Source organism: Lutjanus erythropterus, chromosome 2 (assembly GCF_056507025.1).
Source record: "Lutjanus erythropterus isolate fLutEry1 chromosome 2, fLutEry1.hap2, whole genome shotgun sequence".
NCBI lineage: Eukaryota > Metazoa > Chordata > Actinopteri > Lutjaniformes > Lutjanidae > Lutjanus > Lutjanus erythropterus.
Genome location: NC_139318.1, coordinates 537,805 through 559,011, shown reverse-complemented (window position 1 = coordinate 559,011; position 21,207 = coordinate 537,805). Strand labels below are relative to the sequence as shown.

At 42.1% G+C, this 21,207-nt stretch overlaps 1 protein-coding gene across 8 annotated transcripts in view; it reads right to left on the bottom strand.

Annotated features, from left to right (window-relative positions):
* The window catches only part of plekha6 (pleckstrin homology domain containing, family A member 6), a 226,608-nt gene that overhangs the window by 104,254 nt on the left and 101,147 nt on the right, over nucleotides 1–21,207 (bottom strand). For all 8 annotated transcript variants that reach the window (XR_014771370.1, XM_084725739.1, XM_084725744.1 and 5 more), the window contains exons 3-5: nucleotides 10,898–10,981; nucleotides 8,811–8,925; nucleotides 8,382–8,486 (exon numbers count right to left, since the gene is read on the bottom strand). Coding sequence is in view for 7 of the 8 variants with exons in the window: in XM_084725739.1 (XP_084581865.1) it covers nucleotides 8,382–8,486; nucleotides 8,811–8,909 (204 nt within the window). In the remaining variant the exon portion in view is untranslated. The remainder of the gene's footprint in view (nucleotides 1–8,381; nucleotides 8,487–8,810; nucleotides 8,926–10,897; nucleotides 10,982–21,207) is intronic.

The following is a 21,207-nucleotide window of genomic DNA, read 5'->3' as shown; positions in this document are numbered from 1 at the left end:
ACATCGGGACGCACAAAAAAGCCTCTTGGAGCCATGGGCTAAACCCTACAGGAAGTCGGCCATTTTGGATTATGCGCCCGTTTTTGGCGTTTTCCACGTGTCGTATTTGAACGAACTCCTCCGACACGGTTCGTCATAATGACTTCAAAATCGCTGTGTACCATCTAGACAACTGTGTGATTAAAAGTTGTTAAAAGATATACGTCATGTTAAAGTGCCTGGATGTTAGGTGGCGGCGAATTTTGGCGTTTCGCCATGAAACAGGAAATGGCTACAATTTTATGGGAACATGGTCAGATCTGCACCAAACTTCATGTGTATGATCAGTGTATGGGCCTGAACGGACATATATGAAAATATTCCATAATTCTCGTAGCGCCCCCTGCTGGCGACAGGAAATGTCATGTTTTACAGTCTGAGGTCCTGCTCCCACCATGTTGATTATATCACTCTCCAATTTGGTCTGAAAAGCCTTAAGACATTGATGATGCTACATTATGAAGATCAGGACATTTCGTCAAACGGCGTTGCCATGGCGACGCGGCGAAGGTCCATGCTTCGCCACAATACAGGAAATGGCTATAACTTTGGTAAAAAAGGTCATATCTGCACCAAACTTGACATGTCTGATAATAGTCCGGCCCTGAACACACCTATATGAAAATATTCGATAATTCTCATAGCGCCCCCTGTTGGCGACAGGAAATTATGTGTTTTACAGTCTGAGGTCCTGCTCCCACCACTTTGACCGTATCAAACTCCAATTTGGTCTGAAAAGCCTTGAGACATTGATGATGCTATATCCTGAAGATCAGGATGCCTCGTTAAACGGCGTTGCCCTGGCGGCGTGGCGAAGGTCCATGCTTCGCCATAAAACAGGAATTGCTATAACTGGACTGTACATGGTCAGATCTGCCTGAAACTTGACATGCTTATTAACAGTCCCGGTCTGAACATGTGATATGAGTTTCGTCCATGTCCGTGGCCAAATGGCGTGGCCACGCCCATTAACGCGTTTTGCCAAAACACAGGAAGTGGCTTTAGCCTCCCTGTACTGGGTCAAAACTGCCTGAAATTTTACATGTTCATTAACAGTCTCCACCTGAACATGTGATATGAGTTTTGTCCATGGGGGTGGCCAAATGGCTTGACCACGCCCTTTGACGTGCGGCGCCGCAAATTGTGAGTTTTGGCCGACGTGCACGAAAATTGGTACACATATGTATCACAGGGAGATGAACAAAAAAGTCTCTTGGACCCATCAGCTAAAGTCAATAGGAAGTCGGCAATTTTGAATTTTGTGCTCAATTTTGGTGTATTCCACAAGACCTATTTTAACTAATTCCTCCTACAAATATTTTTCAATTGACTTCAACACTGGCCTGGAGCATCTAGACAAGTGTGTGATTAAAACTTATTAAAAGATGTGGTCAGTGTTAAACGCTGTGGCTGTAGTGGGGTGGCGAATTTTGGCGTTTTGCCATGAAACAGGAAATTGCTATACCTTTAATGTAAATGAGCCATTCTGCATCAAACTTCACATGTGTGATAATAAGCATGCCCTGAACACAGCTATGTAATACTGGGGGCATGAAATGACAGTGAATTCCTTTAAAAAGTACTTCACCCAAAAATGAAATTGCACTCAATATCTACTCATTCCTGTGCTGATGTGAGGAGGGATGAAGATCTCCAGTTCACAAGACACTCCCATAGTTTAAGCAGAAAACAGAACTGTAGTCAAATCCAGCTAAATTGAAGTGAATAGTGATCAGTTTTATAATGTAAAAATGAACACAAAAAGCCCACAAAATGTCTCCATGCTGCACCAATGATTTAATCCTGGGAAACACTCAGACAACAGACAGAGTTTTTCCTCAGAAACAGTGACCTGTTATGCATAGAGTTTCCTTAGCAAACTTTCAAAAAAGAAGAAAATGTCTGAGCACTTGGACATAGAGGAGAAACAGTGTTTTTTGGCTGCAGCTGTGCCGCTTGGGATAGAGTTTGTGTACGTGCTTCAGCCGTGTGCATGCATTTCCAGTCTCACAGGCTACAGTTGACAATGAGGCTGAAAACACGGTGTTAATGGTGTCTTTTTGGGTTACATTTTACTGTCACCTCTTACAGACACTTAAATCACACCGCAGGAGCGGTACGGAGACAGTTTGTGGGTTATTTGTGCGCACTTGAGGTTTTCACCCATCCTCGCATCAGCACGGCGGAGAGTGGGTGTCAAATGCCGTTTGGTTTTCCGGGCTCACTGTGGCTTCGGGGCAACGTCGGACGGTCGCGGCCACGCGTAGCCTCTCCGCTCCGGGGAGGGTCCGGCCATCGGGAGGCGGTGGCCGGCCCCCCGAGTGGCGCGGGGGTGCTCGGGCCCGTTCATCGCTGCTTGCAGCTTTAATTCTTCTTCTTATTATTTATCTTTTTCCCCTAAGATCGCATTTTTGAGGGCCTAAACAGGCTCAAAAAGTCCCAGATTTTTGCACACTCATCAGGTCTTGCGAAAAATTCGATATTTTATGGTCGTTACAAAGGGGCGTGGCAAAATGGCTCAATGGCGCCCCCTAACAGTTTTCAAAATTGAAGCCCCCTGCTTTAACTTTGACCTAGGCGTACGAAATTTGGTACACATATGTATCATGCCGGGACAGACAAAAAAGCCTCTTGGAGCAATCCCCTAAACCCAACAGGAAGTCGGCCATTTTGAATTGTATTTTCAAAATAAGGTCATTTTTGGCCATTTTCACACGTCATACTTTAACGAACTCCTCCTACAGATTTCATCGAAATGACTTCAAAATCGGTTTGTGTGAGCTCCACAACTGTGTGATCAAAAGTTATTAAAAGATCTTCGTATCGTTGAAGGGCGCGGTCGCTGCGGAAGGGCGAATTTTGATATCTCGCAACACCCACATCAAAAACCACGAAATTGCTATAACTTTAGCATAAATGGTTCGATCTGCACCAAACTTGCTGTGATGGATAATAGTCCCGCCCTGAACACATCTATGTCACAATATTCTGTAATTGTCATAGCGCCCCCTGGTGGCGACAGGAAATGACATGTTTTACTCTTTGAGGTCCTGCTCCAAGCACGTTGACCATATGCAACTCAAATCTGGTCAAACCGTCTTTAACATGTTGATAATCGTGTATTATGAAAATCGTGCCATGATGTCACACTGTCTTTCCGTGACGGAGCGGCGAAGTTGATGTTTCGCCAAAAATGAAAAATTAGCATTAACTTCACTATACTTAGTCGAATCTGCCTGAAACTTGACATGTGCGTTAACGGTCCAGGCCTGAACATGTGATATGAGTTTCGTTAATGGGCGTGGCCAAATAGTTTGGCCACGCCCCTTAAACATCAGCCCCTGCGGCATGTTTCACCGACATGCACGAAACTTGGTACACATATGTATCACACCCAGACGCACAAAAAAGCCTCTTGGACCCATTGCCCAAACCCAACAGGAAGTCAGCCATTTTGAATTTTGCGTCCATTTTTGGCGTTTCTCACGTGTCGTATTTTAACGAACTCCTACTACAGGATTGATCAGAACGGGTTCAAAATCACTGTGTACCATCTAGACAACATTATGATCAAAAGGTATTAAAGATTTACGCCCCCTTTGAAGGGTGTGGCCGTCAGGTGGCGGCGAAGTTTGATGTCTCGCCATGAAACACGAAATTGCCATAACTTGGGCGGACATGGTCCGATCCCCACCAAACTTCACAAGTGTCATAGAAGTCCTGGTCTGAACACATCCACGTGACAAGCAGGAGACATACTCACAGCGCCACCTAGCGGCGTCAGGAAGCGACGTCGAATTCCTTAAGGGGACGTCAAAAGGCCGTGACAATCACAGAGCCTCTTCGCCCGGGGCGAATCCTGCCACGAGGCCGCGGCCGCCGGCCCCCCCGAGTGGCGCGGGGGTGCGAGGGCCCGTAAAACGCTGCTTGCAGCTTTAATTATTATTATTATTTTTCCGCCGCGTTTTTCAAAGTCCTGTAACTTCAGCATACTTCAACCGATTCAAACCATTCAAATTTCAATTTATTCAGATTTATTATGACACGATTGGAAACCCTTCAATTTTCCATAACATTCAAATTTTCTGAAATATTCCACATTAAAATTCCCATCCCTATTAAATCCCATTCAAAAAAAGCTTTGTAACGCTTCTTCTTCTACAAATTTCAACCGATTCAAACCATTTCAAGTCACGACGTTCATCTGAATTTTTACGACAACCGAATGTATATTTGAAGCCGTCACGTTCAATACTTTCCGAGATATTCCAGGTTTTTTCCGAACGGCGTTCCCATTGAAAATGAATTACGGAATCTTCAAAAATCTCAAAATTTCACCTTTTTTCAAACGTTGACTACCGATTCATACCTTGAGCTACAAACTCCATTCAAATTGGAAAATATTCAACATTTTGCTGACTTTTTATGTTTGTTTCAACTTCTAAATCCCATTCAAACTTTAAAAATTATTCACCGTTTTCTGAAACTTTGTTATAATGGAAGTCAATGAGAAAATCCTTCAAACTCGCTCGACTTCACCCTGTCGCCATGAACTCATACATTCACGTAGAAACTCCATTCCAACTCTCAAACGCTTACAATCACGTGGACTTTTGGTCACTAATTCTGATTTTCAATATCTCTTTTAGTTTTTCCACAGCAGCAGTTTAAAAAACATGAAATTTTCATCTCTTCTCAGACTTTATAATGGGTGTGTATTGCGTGCGGTCGTTAGAGCTAGAGTGGGTGATGTCATCGCTAGAGTGGAGAGCGGCTACAAAATCATCCAGAAATTTTCTCTTTAACTCGCCGCTACCGCCACACCGTTCGCTCTACATACACAAATTTTACAGCATTTTGTAGGAAAAGCCGTGCCGGTCGCAGAGGTGTGACCGCCGAAGCCAACGGATAAACGGTTTGGGCTGGGCAGGGTCTGAAAGGGCGCCAAGTTGAACCGGCTGCCCCATTCGCTCCCATGTTAAGCAAGAGCCCAACATTTCTGGAAGAAAGCAGATGATCCCTGTTTTTTCCATCGCCCTGCCGGCCTCATTTTTCACACTACAGAAATAAAATTTGCACCTTCGCGTTCGCCATCTCGTCCTCTCGCTCACCGTATCCTGTTTTTAGCTCTAGCAATTACGGTTGTTTGTTAAACGGCTGGAGTTTGAGTGGTACGTTTTCTCAAGTTTTGCCTTTGTTTGGAGTGTTTGAAATTGAATGTGCGGTTGTTTGCAGGCGATTGGCTGATTCAACCAACAGCAGTTAGGCTGAAATTGGCCAATCGCCTGTGTGTTACAGAACATTCAAATTTGAATACCGAGACGACCTGAGTTCTTAAAACCTCATGCAGAGACAATTAGACTTGAAGCAGCTCAAGGTTTGAAATTACCAACAGTTTAAAAAGACTGTCTCTCTGTCTCTGTCTGCCACTCTCCATACCTGTCTGTCTCTCTGTCTGACTAGAATTGAATGTCCTGTTGCTCACAGGCGATTGGCTGATTCAACCAACAGCAGTTAGGCTGAAATTGACCAATCACCTGTGTGTTACAGAACATTCAAATTTGAATACTGTGAGGACCTGAGTGAAAACCTCATGCAGAGACAATTGCAGCTGAAGCAGTTCCAGGTTTGAAATGACTAACAGTTTAAAAAGACTGTTCGTCTATCTCTGTCTCTCTATCTCTGTCTGCCTACAATTGAATGTGCTGTTGCTCACAGGCGATTGGCTGATTCAACCAACAGCGGTTAGGTCCTCTCAGTATTCAAATTTGAATGTTCTGTAACACACAGGCGATTGGTCAATTTGACCAGCCTGAGTTCTTAGCAGTTAAAATCTCATAGAGAGACAATTACACCTGAAGCAGATCAAGGTGTTTGAAATTATCAGTTTAAAAAGTCTGTCTGTCTGTCTCTCTCTGTTACTCTGCATGCGTGTCTTTGTCTCTGTCTGTCTGTGTCTTTCTGTGTCCACCTTGGACATTTTAGACTGCAGTTTTTTTTAACTGTCAATAAATTCAGTTTCAGTTGCTTCATGTAAAATTGTTACCCTTCTTTCTTCAGATTTATTTCTTTCATCTTTCTAACAAACATTCAAATTTTCTACATAATTCTAACATTATTAAAATTTCATGGCAGCTATTCAGTGTCGCATCACCTTGCTAACAAAATTCAAATATTCTATTACATTCAAATATATATTTATTTTAAAGGCATCTATTCAATGTGGTATCAACTTTTTCTTTAATACAAATTCAAATATGCTACCAAATTCAGATATTAATTTATCTTCATGACAGATATTCAGTTTGGCGTCAGCCTTTCAACATACATTCAAACATTCAAACGATTCAAAACTTTCTTGTATTCAAGGCAGCATTGCAGTTTGGCTTCAGCTTGAAGCATTCACACCCGCAATTTCTTCAGAAATTGCTTTTCTAGTTATTATTATTATTATTATTATTATTATTATTATTGTTATTAGCATTATTATTATTATTATCATCATCATCATCTTCATCATCATCATCATCATCGTCATTATTATTATTATTAGCATTGTTATTATTATTATTAGGACAGTAGATGGGTATGATGTGATCCCTTTTTTAAAACTGTCTGGACATGTTAACAAACAGGTAATACATATATATATATATATATATATATATATATATATATATATATATATGCCCTCAGGAAAGCACATAACGATTCTTATTGTTCTCAGTTGTATTTATGTTTTATGGCTCTATTTGATCAAAAAGGTGCCAACTTTTTTTTGGAAATACCACACAACCTTAAACCTCTAACTCCATTGCATGTTCATTTACTCTAATGACCACTAGAGGAAGTCATCCCTCTAATGAGTTGGCAGGGCAACCTTGTTTCCTTCGAATTATTAGAATACAACTCTGGACGGGTGTACAAAATGTTTGCTAAATTATGTGATTGTGTTCTGCTTCAAAGCTTCAAAATGTCTTGGCCTCTGAATTCCCATTGTTACTAAGTAATTTAGAATTGCACTTCTGTAAAGCCAGGCCCAGTTCCACAAGGATGCAAAAGCACGCACTGTACCCTCGGTTTAATATTTTGTACCCTCGGTTGAAATTTGAATAATAAATGGCAAGCACAAGGTGGTAGGTCACACATCCATGATGTCTGCAGCTGTCCATCTCCGTTTGGGAATGTATTCAGTATGCACAGACTGTCTCCATGTGCATCCTCTATTTTCACTCACATATGTGAAGCAATACAACATGGCTGCTCGAAAGGTAAATATAGATCAGTAGGTTTGGTGATCACTAAATACTCTGTCCACCAGTCACCAGCTGTGCCAATGAACCACAGCTAAATGTTATAATGACAGCTCAGCAAAGTTTTACCTCAGGGAAATGTATGGATGGTTCAAAGAGTCATGACATGAACACATCACCAAAATCACATGGAGTATTAGGTAGTTGTGGTAGAAATAAAAAAGACAAAAACTGAAGAAAAATTGAAGTGACTGGTGGCTCCTGGCTGATGACTTGCAGCCAGCACAATGGCACAATCTGAGGTGCATCAGGTAGAAATGCCCAGCAGGCAGACCTGCCTGTGTTTACAACTAGTGATGATTATACTAGATCATTGCTTTCTGAGCAGTAATTCTAATCTACTCACCTTGTACATGCTTGCATAATTTAGTAACTAATGTTACACACTGTTTGTGACATGTTCCAAGGATGAGCTGCATGTGTTTTTTTTACATGTGTTTTGCAAAAAAGAAAGTTAGAGAGGCTATGATAAGCGATGGTAACCAGACATGTCCATCATAAAAAAGCAGAATATAAAGTTATAACTGAACAGTCTGATGTGTGTAAAGGTCCATATGAATATACTGTAGCAGCCTGGTGTTGTTTTCAGCTAATTTTAATGACGATAAATACAGTGAGCGGCTGTGTGTAATGGTGCTGCACTCTTGGTACTGTTCCGACTCATAAAGCTAACTGCTGCTGGACACTATTCGCTCACTGCTGTTTACAAATTTTCCCAGAGGTGTTCTAGTATAACCTGTGGGACCACACTCAGACCATAGCACCTACTATTTTTCATTGCTGTTGCCGGCCCGCACAGCAGATACTAGTGCACCCCCACTAATCTCAGATGCACCCCCAGTCATTTTGTTTTGGAACCAGGCTTGCACAAAGCTGGGGGACTCACAAGAGACAGATCAAAAAGAATGGTGGAAATCAAAGCAACACAGAGCTACAGACTACAGGCTGAGCAGTCTAAACACGATTAGTGGACTGATGCAAAATCAGCATGGTTCTTCTTTAATACTGAGAAGATAGATATTTTTTTACCTGCTTATACAGCCATCCCTGTTTGGTCACTTCTGCTTTGGGATTCCTGCGCATAGAGTTGGAGCGCTTCCCAAACGTAGCCGCCTTTCTTTGAGTACGAGATGTCTGCAGAAAAGATATGGAAGAGGATAAGGAAGAGGTATAAAAGGAAGAGCTATATAACACTGATCAAATTCTAGGCAACTTTTACTGTAACAGTGAGGTATAAAATATGGACAGTTTCAGTGGGTAAGTACACAGTGTGTCTTCATCCAGACTGCATGTGTAGATGTGTGAACAAATAAGTCATGTCACTGCTATGCAGACAACATCATACATCAGTGAATCTTCAGGTGTCCAGGGTTCGATTCCAATGTGTTGCCCTTTGCTGCATGTCTCCCTTACTCTATCTCCCCTTTAATGAGTGTGTGAGATTGTGTGTGTGCTTACACGGGTATAAGGCTGGACTTCTGGAGACAGGTCTGACACCATACTGGCACTTTTAGAGTGAGTGATCTTCTCAGCTGCAGTATTCACCTTTCCATTCATATCCAAATTACAGTGCCTGGAAAGAAGAGCATGAGCTTCTATTAGTGCATAAATGCAATTGCACTCCTACCCCTTGTTGTCTTTTAGCTTGCCAAGAGAAGTGCGTGATTGATTAAAAAAATGACCATGCTAAATGACAAATATTCAGTATATATATATTCAATATATATATATATATATATATATATATATATATATATATATATATATATATATATATACACACATATATATATATATATATTTAATATATCAGGAACATTGATTTATGCACAAAGGAACTCTTCCTTGAATTAATTGATAATTCCTGGGTTAGGTTGCAATGTTTTTTTTAAAAAGTGGGTCCCCAGAAAAAAAGTTTGGGAAATACTGGTCTATAGAGACCCTCTTCACTGGACAGAAAAAACACAGATGTTTACATTTACCTCAAAAAGGACTTCTAGTGGTTATAAAGTATTATTTGCTGTCAGACATAAAGGTGAAAGGAGTTTGATGTTACAGTGAGTGACTTTGATGCAAGTGATGATGATGAAGTCTCCTCAGGAGTGTCCTTCCAGAGGACATCTTGCATATGTACCATGGATGTCTCTGTATGGGTGTGGGCTCTATCTTATGCCCAGCACAAAGCACAACTGTCATTGCTAATTTCCACCCTACAAAGTTGTCATTTTCACACCAGCGCTGTAATGTACTTGCACTTATCTGTGCACCAATGTGTGAGTTGGCTTTAAAATGAGGTGTGGTCAGGTGCATTGTTGGTGCACTGCTATCTTGAGGCAGCAGAAAGTGCTTACACCATTGATCAACAAAAACCTGATTGACAGTCAATGGCACAAAATTTTCCTGTTTTTTGAAAGTCGCATTATCCAAACAGGAAGATGTGTCTACATACACCGATCAGGCCTAACATTATGACCACTGACAGGCCTGGTCTGATGAATTATGTTTTCTTTTACATCACATGGACGGCCGGGTGCGTGTGCATCGCTTACCTGGGGAACACTTGGCACCAGGATGCACTATGGGAAAAAGGCAAGCCGGTGGAGCAGTGTGATGCTTTGGACAATGTTCTGCTGGGAAACCTTGGGTCCTGCCATCCCTGTAGATGTTACTTTGACACGTAACACCTACCTAAGCATTGTTACAGACCATGTACAGCCTTTCATGGAAATGATATTCCCTGATGGCTGTGGCCTCTTTCAGCAGGATAATGCACCGTGCCACAAAGCAAAAATGGTTCAGGAATGGTTTGAGGAGCACAACAACGAGTTTGAGGTGTTGACTTGGCCTCCAAATTCCCCAGATTTCAATCCAACCGAGCATCTTTGGGATGTGCTGGACAAACAAGTCTGATCCATGGAGGCACCACCTCGCAAATTACAGGACTTAAAGGATCTGCTGCTAACATCTTGCTGCCAGATACCACAGCACACCTTCAGGGGTCTAGTGGAGTCCATGCTTGGACGGGTCAGGGCAAAAGGGGGACCAACACAATATTAGGCAGGTGGTCATAATGTTTTGTCTGATGATTTTGAGTTATTTGTGTTTGATTTATTTATCTATTTATTTATTTAACTTTGTCAAGCACTTTGAATATCAGGACTTTTTAAGTTTATTTTTTAAGTAATTATGTTATGACAGTTCCTTGTTGAGGGTGCTGTGATTTAAATAAAGAAAAACATTTATCTGCTTCTTCAATCCTGTTTACAATCATTAACATAATATGGTAAGGCATTAAACGTGTCAGGCAAAAGAAATAATGCCTAAAATGCATCACAACATTTGTACACTGGTTCCCCACCTCATGCAGCTGGTGCCCTTTTTATTTTTTCACCCCTGCCCCCAGCCCATATCCAGCCAATAATGTAAAGGAGAATTACCGTCTTGCAGCCGTATGCCACCAACTAGTCAAGTTGCCATTTACATCCATGTCTGACTCATATAGTGAAGACTTTGAAGGAAATTAATATAAAATTCTGTTAACTTACTGCAGATAGGAGTGTATTGGTGTAGACTCTTCCAGCTGGATCTGGCTCACTGCTGGTCCAGCTGGTCCACTGGGGTCATGTTGACTGGGAACAGACAAAGGTAAATACAACACGATAACTCAACAATACGTCACAGGTGTCAATCAAATCTCTTCATTGTTCACGTGGGATCATCAACAAGGGTGAAGTTAATTACAACTTGGGTTTTAAGTTCACAGCTTCATACATCACTTCTATAAGTTATCAATCAGTAAGAAGGGCATGGACATGTTTTTGTGTTATGTTCCTATTATTATGATCGGAATGATGAACAAAAACAAGTGCATAGTAAACTGGAACTATATCTTGGTAGTGTACAACAAAACAAAGTGCATTTTGAGCTGGACAGCAATGCTGAAGAGAGGGACATCAAGCTGTGCCTACTGACACAGAAGAAAACAGAAGAAAATGGAAGGATGGAAGGACAACTGTTGTATATAGCTTCCCAAACAAGACCGGTAATACAACAATTACTTATTTTATCACCCCAGCCGCTTTCACTTTCTGGAGTATACAACATGTCATCAGTCACAAACTACATGATCGATAAATATCCATATCTACTAAGGATGTTTCTGTCCTAATGTCCCTGACGATTAAATGCCAAAAATAATTTTGTTGACTACACTCAGAAATCAGTTAAAATTTAGCACAATTAACTGATGATGTCAAACACTATCCAGAACAATACTGTGTACTAAGAGCCATTTGAAGCTGTTAATCACAGTCTACTATCGCCAAATTGTATTTTAAATGCCACTGAAATATGTGCCACTTTGCACCATGCAATACAAACATTGCACATTACTACAAAACATGACAACAACTCAGTAAAATCCTCACCTTTTCAGAAAAGGGAAAGGATGCTTCTCTATTAGCTTCTTCTTTGTCTATAAGAATGTTTTCCCTGCAAGTGATATTATATCACACTCCTCTCATATTCTATTTGAAGAATATAATTTGCCATCAAAGAGAGGATTTAATAGGGTTGGATGATTGGTTGGATGTAATATTCCACCTGTCCTCCCTTCCACCTCCTCCCATCCTGGCAAGTTCACTTCATTACCTACGCTATGTACATACACTATGTAAAAAAAAAAAAAAAAAATGAATTAATAAAAAAAAAAAAAAAAAACTTAAAAAAAGGATTAAACTTACCAATCCATTCTTACACCAATTTTCCTTATGAAACAAGAAAAATATAACCGTACACCTTCTGAATCCCATCTTCTGCCTTTTTATTAAACTAAGATGAAATTAATTGGCTTTGTTTAAGGGATAGTTCACCCAAAAATGAAAATTCAATCATTATTTATTCACCCTCTTGCCATTTTAGGGGCAAGTTTAGTTTTTTAGCCCACAAAACACTGCTGGAATTTCACAGGAAAAGCGCTGCAGCAGAATCTCCCAAGCAATGGAAGTGAATGCTGACCATTCTCTCACTAAAAACATAAAACACCTCCATATTGCTCGTCTGGTAAAGTCCAAGTCTCCTAAAGCCCCAACATTTACACCATGTTTTTAGCCTGAATCTTCACTGTAGACCTTTAGCTTGGAGCCACATTCATGTGTGAACTGGGTGTGTGTGGTGTGACAGTGTGCAAACGACATGTCAGGACTTTAGGAGACTCGGTTAGTGCCAAGTTTTTTTATTTTTTTATGTTTTTTTCCAGTTATGCTTTACAATTGAAAAATGGTCCCCATTCACTTACGCTGTTTGGGAGATTCTGCAACACTGTTGTCCTGTGAAAGTCCACCAGTGTTTTGTGGACTAACAAAATAAATCCTAAATAGGCATGAGGGTGAGTAGATAATAGGGGTGGTTAATCTGTCTGATTTCCCGATCCAATTCGATTACGATTATTGAGGTCCCGCTTCGATTACCAACCGATTTTCGATTATTAACGATTCTCGATTAGCGATTATTGATTTTCGATTTGACAACAGTAACCCAAAATACACCACAAAGTTATTGCACCATTAAAAAATAGTCAGTTGCTGAATTAATTAATTGAATTGAGTAACAACTCAAAGCACTTCCTGTGTAGTGCAAAAAAGAAAAAAGTGGTGGCATTAGGGTTAAATTATTTTAATTTTTTTTTTTTAATTTAAATTATTTTTGATCTTTGTCTGTCACCATAGTTATGTAATGTAATAATAATGATAATAGTAATGATAATGGTAATAATATTAAAAACTTCAAACTTATACAGTGCTGTACTATGTATATACTATACATATATTAGATCATTATACACTGTACAGTATAATACACAACTATGCTCTGTAGTCTGGTTCAATGTCCCGCCTACAGCAGCACATCTGATTGGTTAGAAGTCATGATCAATCAGCAGACACACTGTGTCACAGACGGGGCGAGACAGAACTGCACCGGTGAGCAGAGAGGAGCTGTGCAGAAGTTAAGACAGCTGATATCACCAAAGTTTCAATGAACATCACATTTTTATGATCTGTTTCTTTGGTGATAGCAGAGTTACATCAGTGAAAAAAGTTATGGTCTGGATTTCACTCAAGTGATGTGACGGCTTTTAAATCAGTCGCTCTTCACAGAGACGAGCTGCACACAGCACCGTCTGTCCTGTCTTTTCACTGCAACTCTGCACTGAGATTTCAGTTATTATAACTTATACAGAAGTAACAGTGACAATAAAACTATGATGCTCACATGTGGTCCGCGGATCACATGCATGCCGAACCGCACAGGGCGATCCGTACAGGACACAGATCAACTGCGATACGTTGCAGCCCTAGTTGGCTGCGCGCTGGTTGCTGGTTGCTGGTTGATCCTCGTCCATTTTACACACCTGCTCGTACGGCTCACTCACTCTGGCCGCTGCACGCACTTGCGAATTGGAACTGGGCATGCTTGCGTGACATTCAACTTCCGTTGACCGCGGGATAACATTTTAAATAAAATAATGCAAAAAATAATCAATTTTTGAAAATTTAATAATCAATTCATACTCGTCCATAACATAATCGCAATTAATTAATAATCGATTTTTTTCACCACCCCTAGTAGATAATGACTCAATTTTCGTTTGGTAAAATATCCCTTTAACTTTGCATAAAACTCGCATCAGAGTCCCATGGACTCAACTTAACAGACTATGGATCTCTACTGAAAAATATTCTGTGGTGAAGTGAAGTCATATGGAACACATTATCATCGATGTTGTCATCGCCAAATGACGAGACTCCAAAAGTTATAGTATACAATTGTTGTGAAGATCCTTTTCTGTTTTGACTGTTAAGAGCAGGGGTGTCAAACCGGCCCACCAGAGGGTCCAGTCCGGCCCACGGGATGACTTTTCAAAGTGTGAAAATTACAGAGAAGACATTAATTTTAGGGTTGAAACGATTCCTAGAGTAATTCGAGTAATTTGATTACTAAAATATGTTTAAACCTTTACAACTGTACAGCACACTGTGTTTCACGTGTGGGGGTTATTAAAGACCAGAGTATTGAGGGGTGCTGACATTTAAACACCATATACACACGTACAGTACAGACACACAAAGGAGGTCAGTGTGATTCTCTGACCCTGTCTGTATCTGATCTGTTGACTTTCTTCATCAGCAGAATGTTTTACAAAGACAAAAAGACAAAACCTAACTCGCATTCTGGGTTTTCCCCTATATATTAATCCACCCACGATTCAGTTTTCACAGCAGCAGAGAAGCTGCATGTGGAGGAGACTGTTGTTAATGACAGTTTATTACAACAGTTGAAACTAACTGTAGTGTTAGGTGATATATCCAGGTAGGAACCTTGTGTGAGAGGCCCGGACAACGCAAAGTTTATATGTGTTTTTTTTTTTTTTTCTACCAAGTAGTAGCTACATTGCTAGCAAGAGCTACCAAGCCGGCAAATCAGCAACATGAACCAGTTTCAAGTCTCCCCACCAGAGAAGTTCACCTTCAAGGCAGACAACTGGCCAAAGTGGATAAAGTGCTTCGACAGATATCGTGTCGCGTCTGGATTGGAGACACAAGCGGACGAAAATCAAGTGAATGCACTTATCCACACCATGGGAGAGGAAGCAGAGGATATATTGGTTTCTTTGCACCTAAGCCCAGAGGAAACGAGTGAGTACGACACAGTTAAAAGAAAGTTGGATGCTCACTTCGTGGTCCGCAGAAACATCATCTTCGAGAGAGCAAAGTTTAATGTGCGGCAGCATGAAATGGGAGAGTTGGCTGACAGCTTCCACACAGCCCTGCACTGTCTCGCGGAGCACTGTGGAGAGAGACAAACGTATATCAGAACAATTACAAATGGACTGACCTGATGCTAGAGAAAGCGGTTAACCAAGCTCGACAAAGCAAGCAAGTTGAAAGGCAACAAGAAATGCTAAAGGCTAACTTTAAGGCAGACATTTCCCACACACAACTGGATAGCGTGCACACGTGGCAGTACGGACAAGCGCGACAACATGGAGGCGGCCGGTCACAACAAACCAAGTCGCATGATGGACACAGTGAAGCAAGCACCGCAGGACAGATCAACACAATGCAAAAGATGCGGCGACACAAAAGGGCATAGCCTGCAGCAGTGTCCAACGACGTCTGGTGAAGTCTACAAAGGTTCTGCTGGGACCAGGAGGGACACGTTTGAAGGTAAAAGGCATGTTCACAGCCACCCTCAGTAAGAATAATAGGAGCACCAAAGGAGGATATTTATGTTGTGAAAGGACTGAGCACGCCACTGCTGGGTGGAATGGCTGCCATGGCACTGCAGCTGGTTGCCAGGGTGGAGAACATCAGCCTAGACTCCAAAGAGACTGTAAAAAAGGAGTTCCCTGCACTTTTCCATGGACTGGGGAAAATGGAGGGCGAGTACAGCATTTTATTGAAGCCTGGGGCGCAGCCTTTCTACATCTCAATACCCAGACGCATCTCCCTCCCTCTCCTCCCGAAGATGAAAGAGGAGCTGGATCGTATGGAGCAGCAGGGAGACATCTCCAAGGTAGAAGAGCCGACGGAGTGGTGTGCACCCATGGTGGTGGTGCCCAAGCGCACAGGCACGGGCACCGATCTCACCGAGCTGAATAAATCAGTGATGAGAGAGAAAGATCCACTCCCCTCAGTTGAACACACCTTGGGACAGCTTGCTGGAGCCAAAGTGTTTTCAAAGTTGGACGCCAACGCTGGATTTTGGCAGATTCCCCTGTCCAAGGAGTCTTCTTTGCTAACTACCTTCATAACCCTGTTCAGACAGTACTGGTACAACTGTCTGTGTTTTGGAATCTCATCAGCCCCAGAACACTTCCAGAAACGCATGTCACGCATCCTGGAGGGACTGGAAGGTGTTTTGTGTCAGATGGACGATGTGCTCATTTGGGGAACCACACAGAATGAGCATGACGAGAGACTAAGGAAGGCCTTGTCACGTCTGCAGGAGGCAAGAGTCACGCTCAACGACAAGTGTGAGTTCTCAAAGAGCAAGATCAAGTTCCTGGGACAGGTCATTGAGGCATCATGCGTCAGTGCAGACCCTGATAAAGTGAGTGCTGTCAAAGCCATGAAGGAGCTGAGCAACATCAGTGAGGTGAGACGCTTTCTGGGGATGATGAACCATCTCGGAAAGTTCCTGCCTCACTTGGCGGAGAAAACATGCTCCCTCAGAGACCTATTGCGAAAGTCAAATATGTGGGTCTGGGGGCCGCAACAGCAACAGGCCTTCGATAGGATCAAAGCAGAACTGACGACACCCCCAGGGCTGGCTCTGTATGACGCAAATGCTGACACACTTGTCTTTGCGGATTCGTCCTCGTACGGGATGGGTGCCATACTTCTCCAACGACATGCAGAGGCAGGATGGAAACTGGTGGCATATGCTTCAAGAGCCCTCAGCAACACCGAACAGTGTTATGCACAGATCAAGAAGGAGGCACTGGCCTCAACATGGGCCTGTGAGAGGTTTGCTGAGTTTCTCGTCGGGAAAAGCTTCCACATTGAGACCGACCACAAGCCTCTCATTCCCCTGCTGGGCTCAAAGAGCTTGGACGAACTGTCACCACGCATTCAACACCTGCGTATGAGACTAATGAGGTTCTCTTACACCATCTCACACGTGGCTGGCAAAGAGATCACAATGGCAGATGTGCTATCCAGAGCTCTGGTCAGCAGCAGATCAGAAGGACTGCAAGAGGAGGAAATCAACCTGTATGTGGATTCCGTCATCACAAGCCTGCCAGCTACAGAAAAGAGGCTCAGGGAAATCCAGACACACCAGGACAACGACACCATTCTCCAGCAGCTGAAAAAGTTCTGTGTAGAGGGATGGCCAGATAAATTCTCAATTGACAGAGCGTTTCAGCTTTACCTGCCATTCTCAGGTGAGCTCACAATTCAGAGTGGTCTGCTTCTTTATGGCAGCAGAATAGTGATTCCAACATCACTCAGAGCAGACATGTTGTCCAAGCTGCACAAGGGCCACCTGGGAATAACAAAATGCAGAGAGAGGGCTAAGCAGTCGGTGTGGTGGCCGGGCCTCAGCAGAGAACTGACGAAAACAATTGAAAGCTGTGAGGCGTGTGCCCGGGAGACAACACATTTCAGAGAAACATTACTGTCTACAGAGTTTCCATCAAGGCCGTGGTCCATTGTGGGAGCAGATCTATTTCAAAGAGGAAACAAACATTACCTAGTCATTGTGGACTACTTCTCAAGGTACTTTGAAGTGGCCAACCTAACATCAACAACGTCAGAAGCAGTGATAAAGCACTTAAAGTCTATCTTCACACGTCATGGGATACCAGAGGAGGAGCACTCGGACAATAGACCACAGTTCGCATCCGAGCCCTTCAGATGTTTTGCACAGGATTGGAGAAACACCTTCTATCTTACCTAAGACTATTCCTGAAAACACCCCTGACATAGTGAGTACACCTGTCACATCTGCGGTCCAGCGTGACAGCAGTCAGCCGGCTCCAGTGTGTGAGAGACATTTTCCCACCAGAGTCAGGGCAGCCCCCGCGTACCTGAAAGACATTGTCTGGACGTAGAGTTAGGAGCTGAGTGAGCAATGGGGCAGAATAATCCCCACACTCAGATGGAGGGTTGGGTAGTCTACCCCATCCGTCATAGAGAGGAGGAGGAGAACAGTAAACTGCTGAAAATGCTGTTTTGGAAAGGACTGTGTTGTTGTTGTTTTGAAATGTTACTGTGTTGTTAGAAGCATACACTGAAAAATGTTTCCTTGTTTACTCAAGCATTTATGTTTAATAGAGCTAAATTGTGTACATAAGAAAGTATTTGACAGTTAAGCAAATAGTAACAGTTAGGGAAAACCATAAGTGATTACAAGCATTGATAAGCTACAATTAGTTATTGTTATTGACATTGTTGTTGACTGTACTCAAGTTGGAACACGGTCATATATGGTACATATATGAAGAGAAGAGCCTGCAGTTGCAGTTTGTAAATGCTGTCTGTTGCTTGTTCATACATTTCCCCAGGGGAGACCCTTTACTTAGAAAGGGGGATGTAGTGTTAGGTGATATATCGAGGTAGGAACCTTGTGTGAGAGGACTGTGTTGCACGGGGGGAGGGGCATAAAAAGGCGCCTATCCACCTGGAAGTGGCTGTCATTGTCTCTGTATTGAGTCTCCATATATTACTCTACCGTAGATAAGAGTAACAAGACACTAACGTTATGGTTCATCGACACCAACCAGATGCACTTATAAAATTAAACAACTGTATAAGGAGGCCTATACTTAAAACAGGAGAGTCTGTGTTTCTCTGTGCGAAACTTTCAGACCTTCTCACAGCAGAGTGAACAGGTGAGGGAGAAGAGGAGGGCAGACTGATCACTAATCAATCACGGATGCTGTCATCCTCTTGGACTGATTAAAAAATTAAAAATGCCAAAATTGGTGACAAACCAAACCTAGGTGTCCACACAAATAAAGTTTTTGTGTGAAACACTGCAGAGTGTAAGATCGTGCTGTTTACAGACAGTCTGCTGTCTGTAGTTTGACAGAGAGAGACAGAGAGGGTCATGTCTAGAAGGGAACCCTAGACTCGCGAAAGATCGTGAGAGTTTGATTATTTTAGTAGAAATAACGGACACAAATCTCAAATAAAGAGTTACCTTCTAGACACGACCAAAAAAGGTGCGCAGCTCCAAAAATAGAAAATCATGTCGTGGTGCTGATGTTTTTAATGTGGCGGGCCGCCATAAATAAAACACTATTCACTGAAACACTGATCACTGACCTGCTGTGATGGAAAAATACTCAGATTCTTTATTTAAGTAAAAACACTAATACCACAATGTAAAAATACCTAATTACATTTAAAAATCTTGTATGTTATTGTTTCCATCTTTGAAAAATCAACATTTTTATTGCTGTTGTTGTAACTTTAATGGTATTCTTATCGTTATTTTTTGATGACTAAATACAGACCTGCAAACTCATAAGAGGAGAAAAAGGTGGTATGTTGGTAAACCAGTCCCCTGTCCTCTGGGGGTCTGGGAGCGTCCTGCTCCAGAAGAAAAATGTTGTGATTTTAACATGTGAACAAAACATTGTGGTGACTGTTTCAGTTAAAAGAGTTAGTTCCATCTTCTGTTTGTGGTTTCTGCAGACATTACTACCTTTACCTTTGTACTTGAAAAAAAGTAAAAAGTAAAGTAAAAACAATAAAAGTAAATCTTCAGTAAAAGTAAAGTTACTTTACTGAGTATTTTTACTTTACCAATTTACCAATTTACCACTGTTCTTCAATAAAGCAAAAGTAATGTAATAGAAAAAAAAATGCAGAACACGCAATATTTCTTATCTGATTACTCGATTAATCACCAGAATAATTGATAGATTATGCTTTAATTTCACTGGTCTGGCCCACTTGAGATCAAATTGGGCTGTATGTGGACCCTGAACCAAAATGAGTTTGACACCCCTGGTTAAGAGGATTGTGAATTGTAAAACAGTGTATACTAGGCAGCAGCAGCAGAAACCAGCACTGGAGTTGAGAACTGATCATTCAGCCCAATCACTGATGACATCAGGCACTCAGCTGATGCATCAGCTGATCAGACCACAGCAGCACTGCAGCTGTCTGTCTGTATTAGCTCACAGTTTTAATTCCTGTTTCTCCTTCTCACACACACATGCAGGCCTACACACAGATGTCTAACAGCATTTTGTATTTGCATGTGTGTGTGTATGTGTGTGTGTGTGTGTACAACAAAAAACAGACTGATCAAGTGACCAAAAAATTCAATTGATTTGCATTTCATTGAGTGAAATAAGTATTTGATCCCCTACCAATCATAAAAAATTCTGGCTCCCACAGACCGGTTAGATTAGTCCTCTCGTTTTAAGAAAGTACTCACAATCTCAACTCATTACCTGTATAAAAGACACCTGTCCACAGAATCAATCAATCAGACTCCAACCTCTCCACCATGGGCAAGATCAAAGAGCTGTCTAAGGATGTCAGGGACAAGACTGTAGATCTGCACAAGGCCGGAATAGGCTACAAGACTTTCGGCAAGAAGCTGGGTGAGAAAGAGACAACTGTTGGTGCGATTATTCGGAAATGGAATAAACATAAAATGATCATCAGTCACCCTCGGCCTGGGGCTCCACACAAGATCTCACCTTGTGGGGTATCAATGATCATGAGAAAGGTGAGGAATCAGATGTAATGGATTAAAATCCTGCAGCTCCCGCAAGGTCCCTCTGCTCAAGAAGGCACATGTACAGGCCCATCTGAAGTTTGCCAATGAATACCTGAATGATTCAGAGAATGCTTGGGAGAAGGTCATGATGAGACCAAAATTGAGCTCTTTGGCATCAACTTGACTCGCCATGTTTGGAGGAAGAGAAATGCTGACTATGACCCCAAGAACACCATCTCCACTGTCAAGCATGGAGGTGGAAACATTATGCTTTGGGGGTGTTTCTCTGCTAAGGGGACAGGAGAACTTCACTGCATCGAGGGGAGGATGGGTGGGGCCAAGTACCATAAAATACTGGGTGACAACCTCCTTCCCTCAGCCAGGTCACTGAAAATGGGTCATGGATGAGTCTTCCAGCATGACAATGACCCAAAACATACGGCCAAGGTAACAAAGGAGTGGCTCAAGAATAAGCACATTAAGGTCATGGAGTGGCCTAGCCAGTCTCAGACCTTAATCCCATAGAAAATCTCTGGAGGGAGCTGAAGTTTCAAGTTGCCATGCGACAGCCTTGAAACCTTAAGGATTTGGAGATGATCTGCAAAGAGGAGTG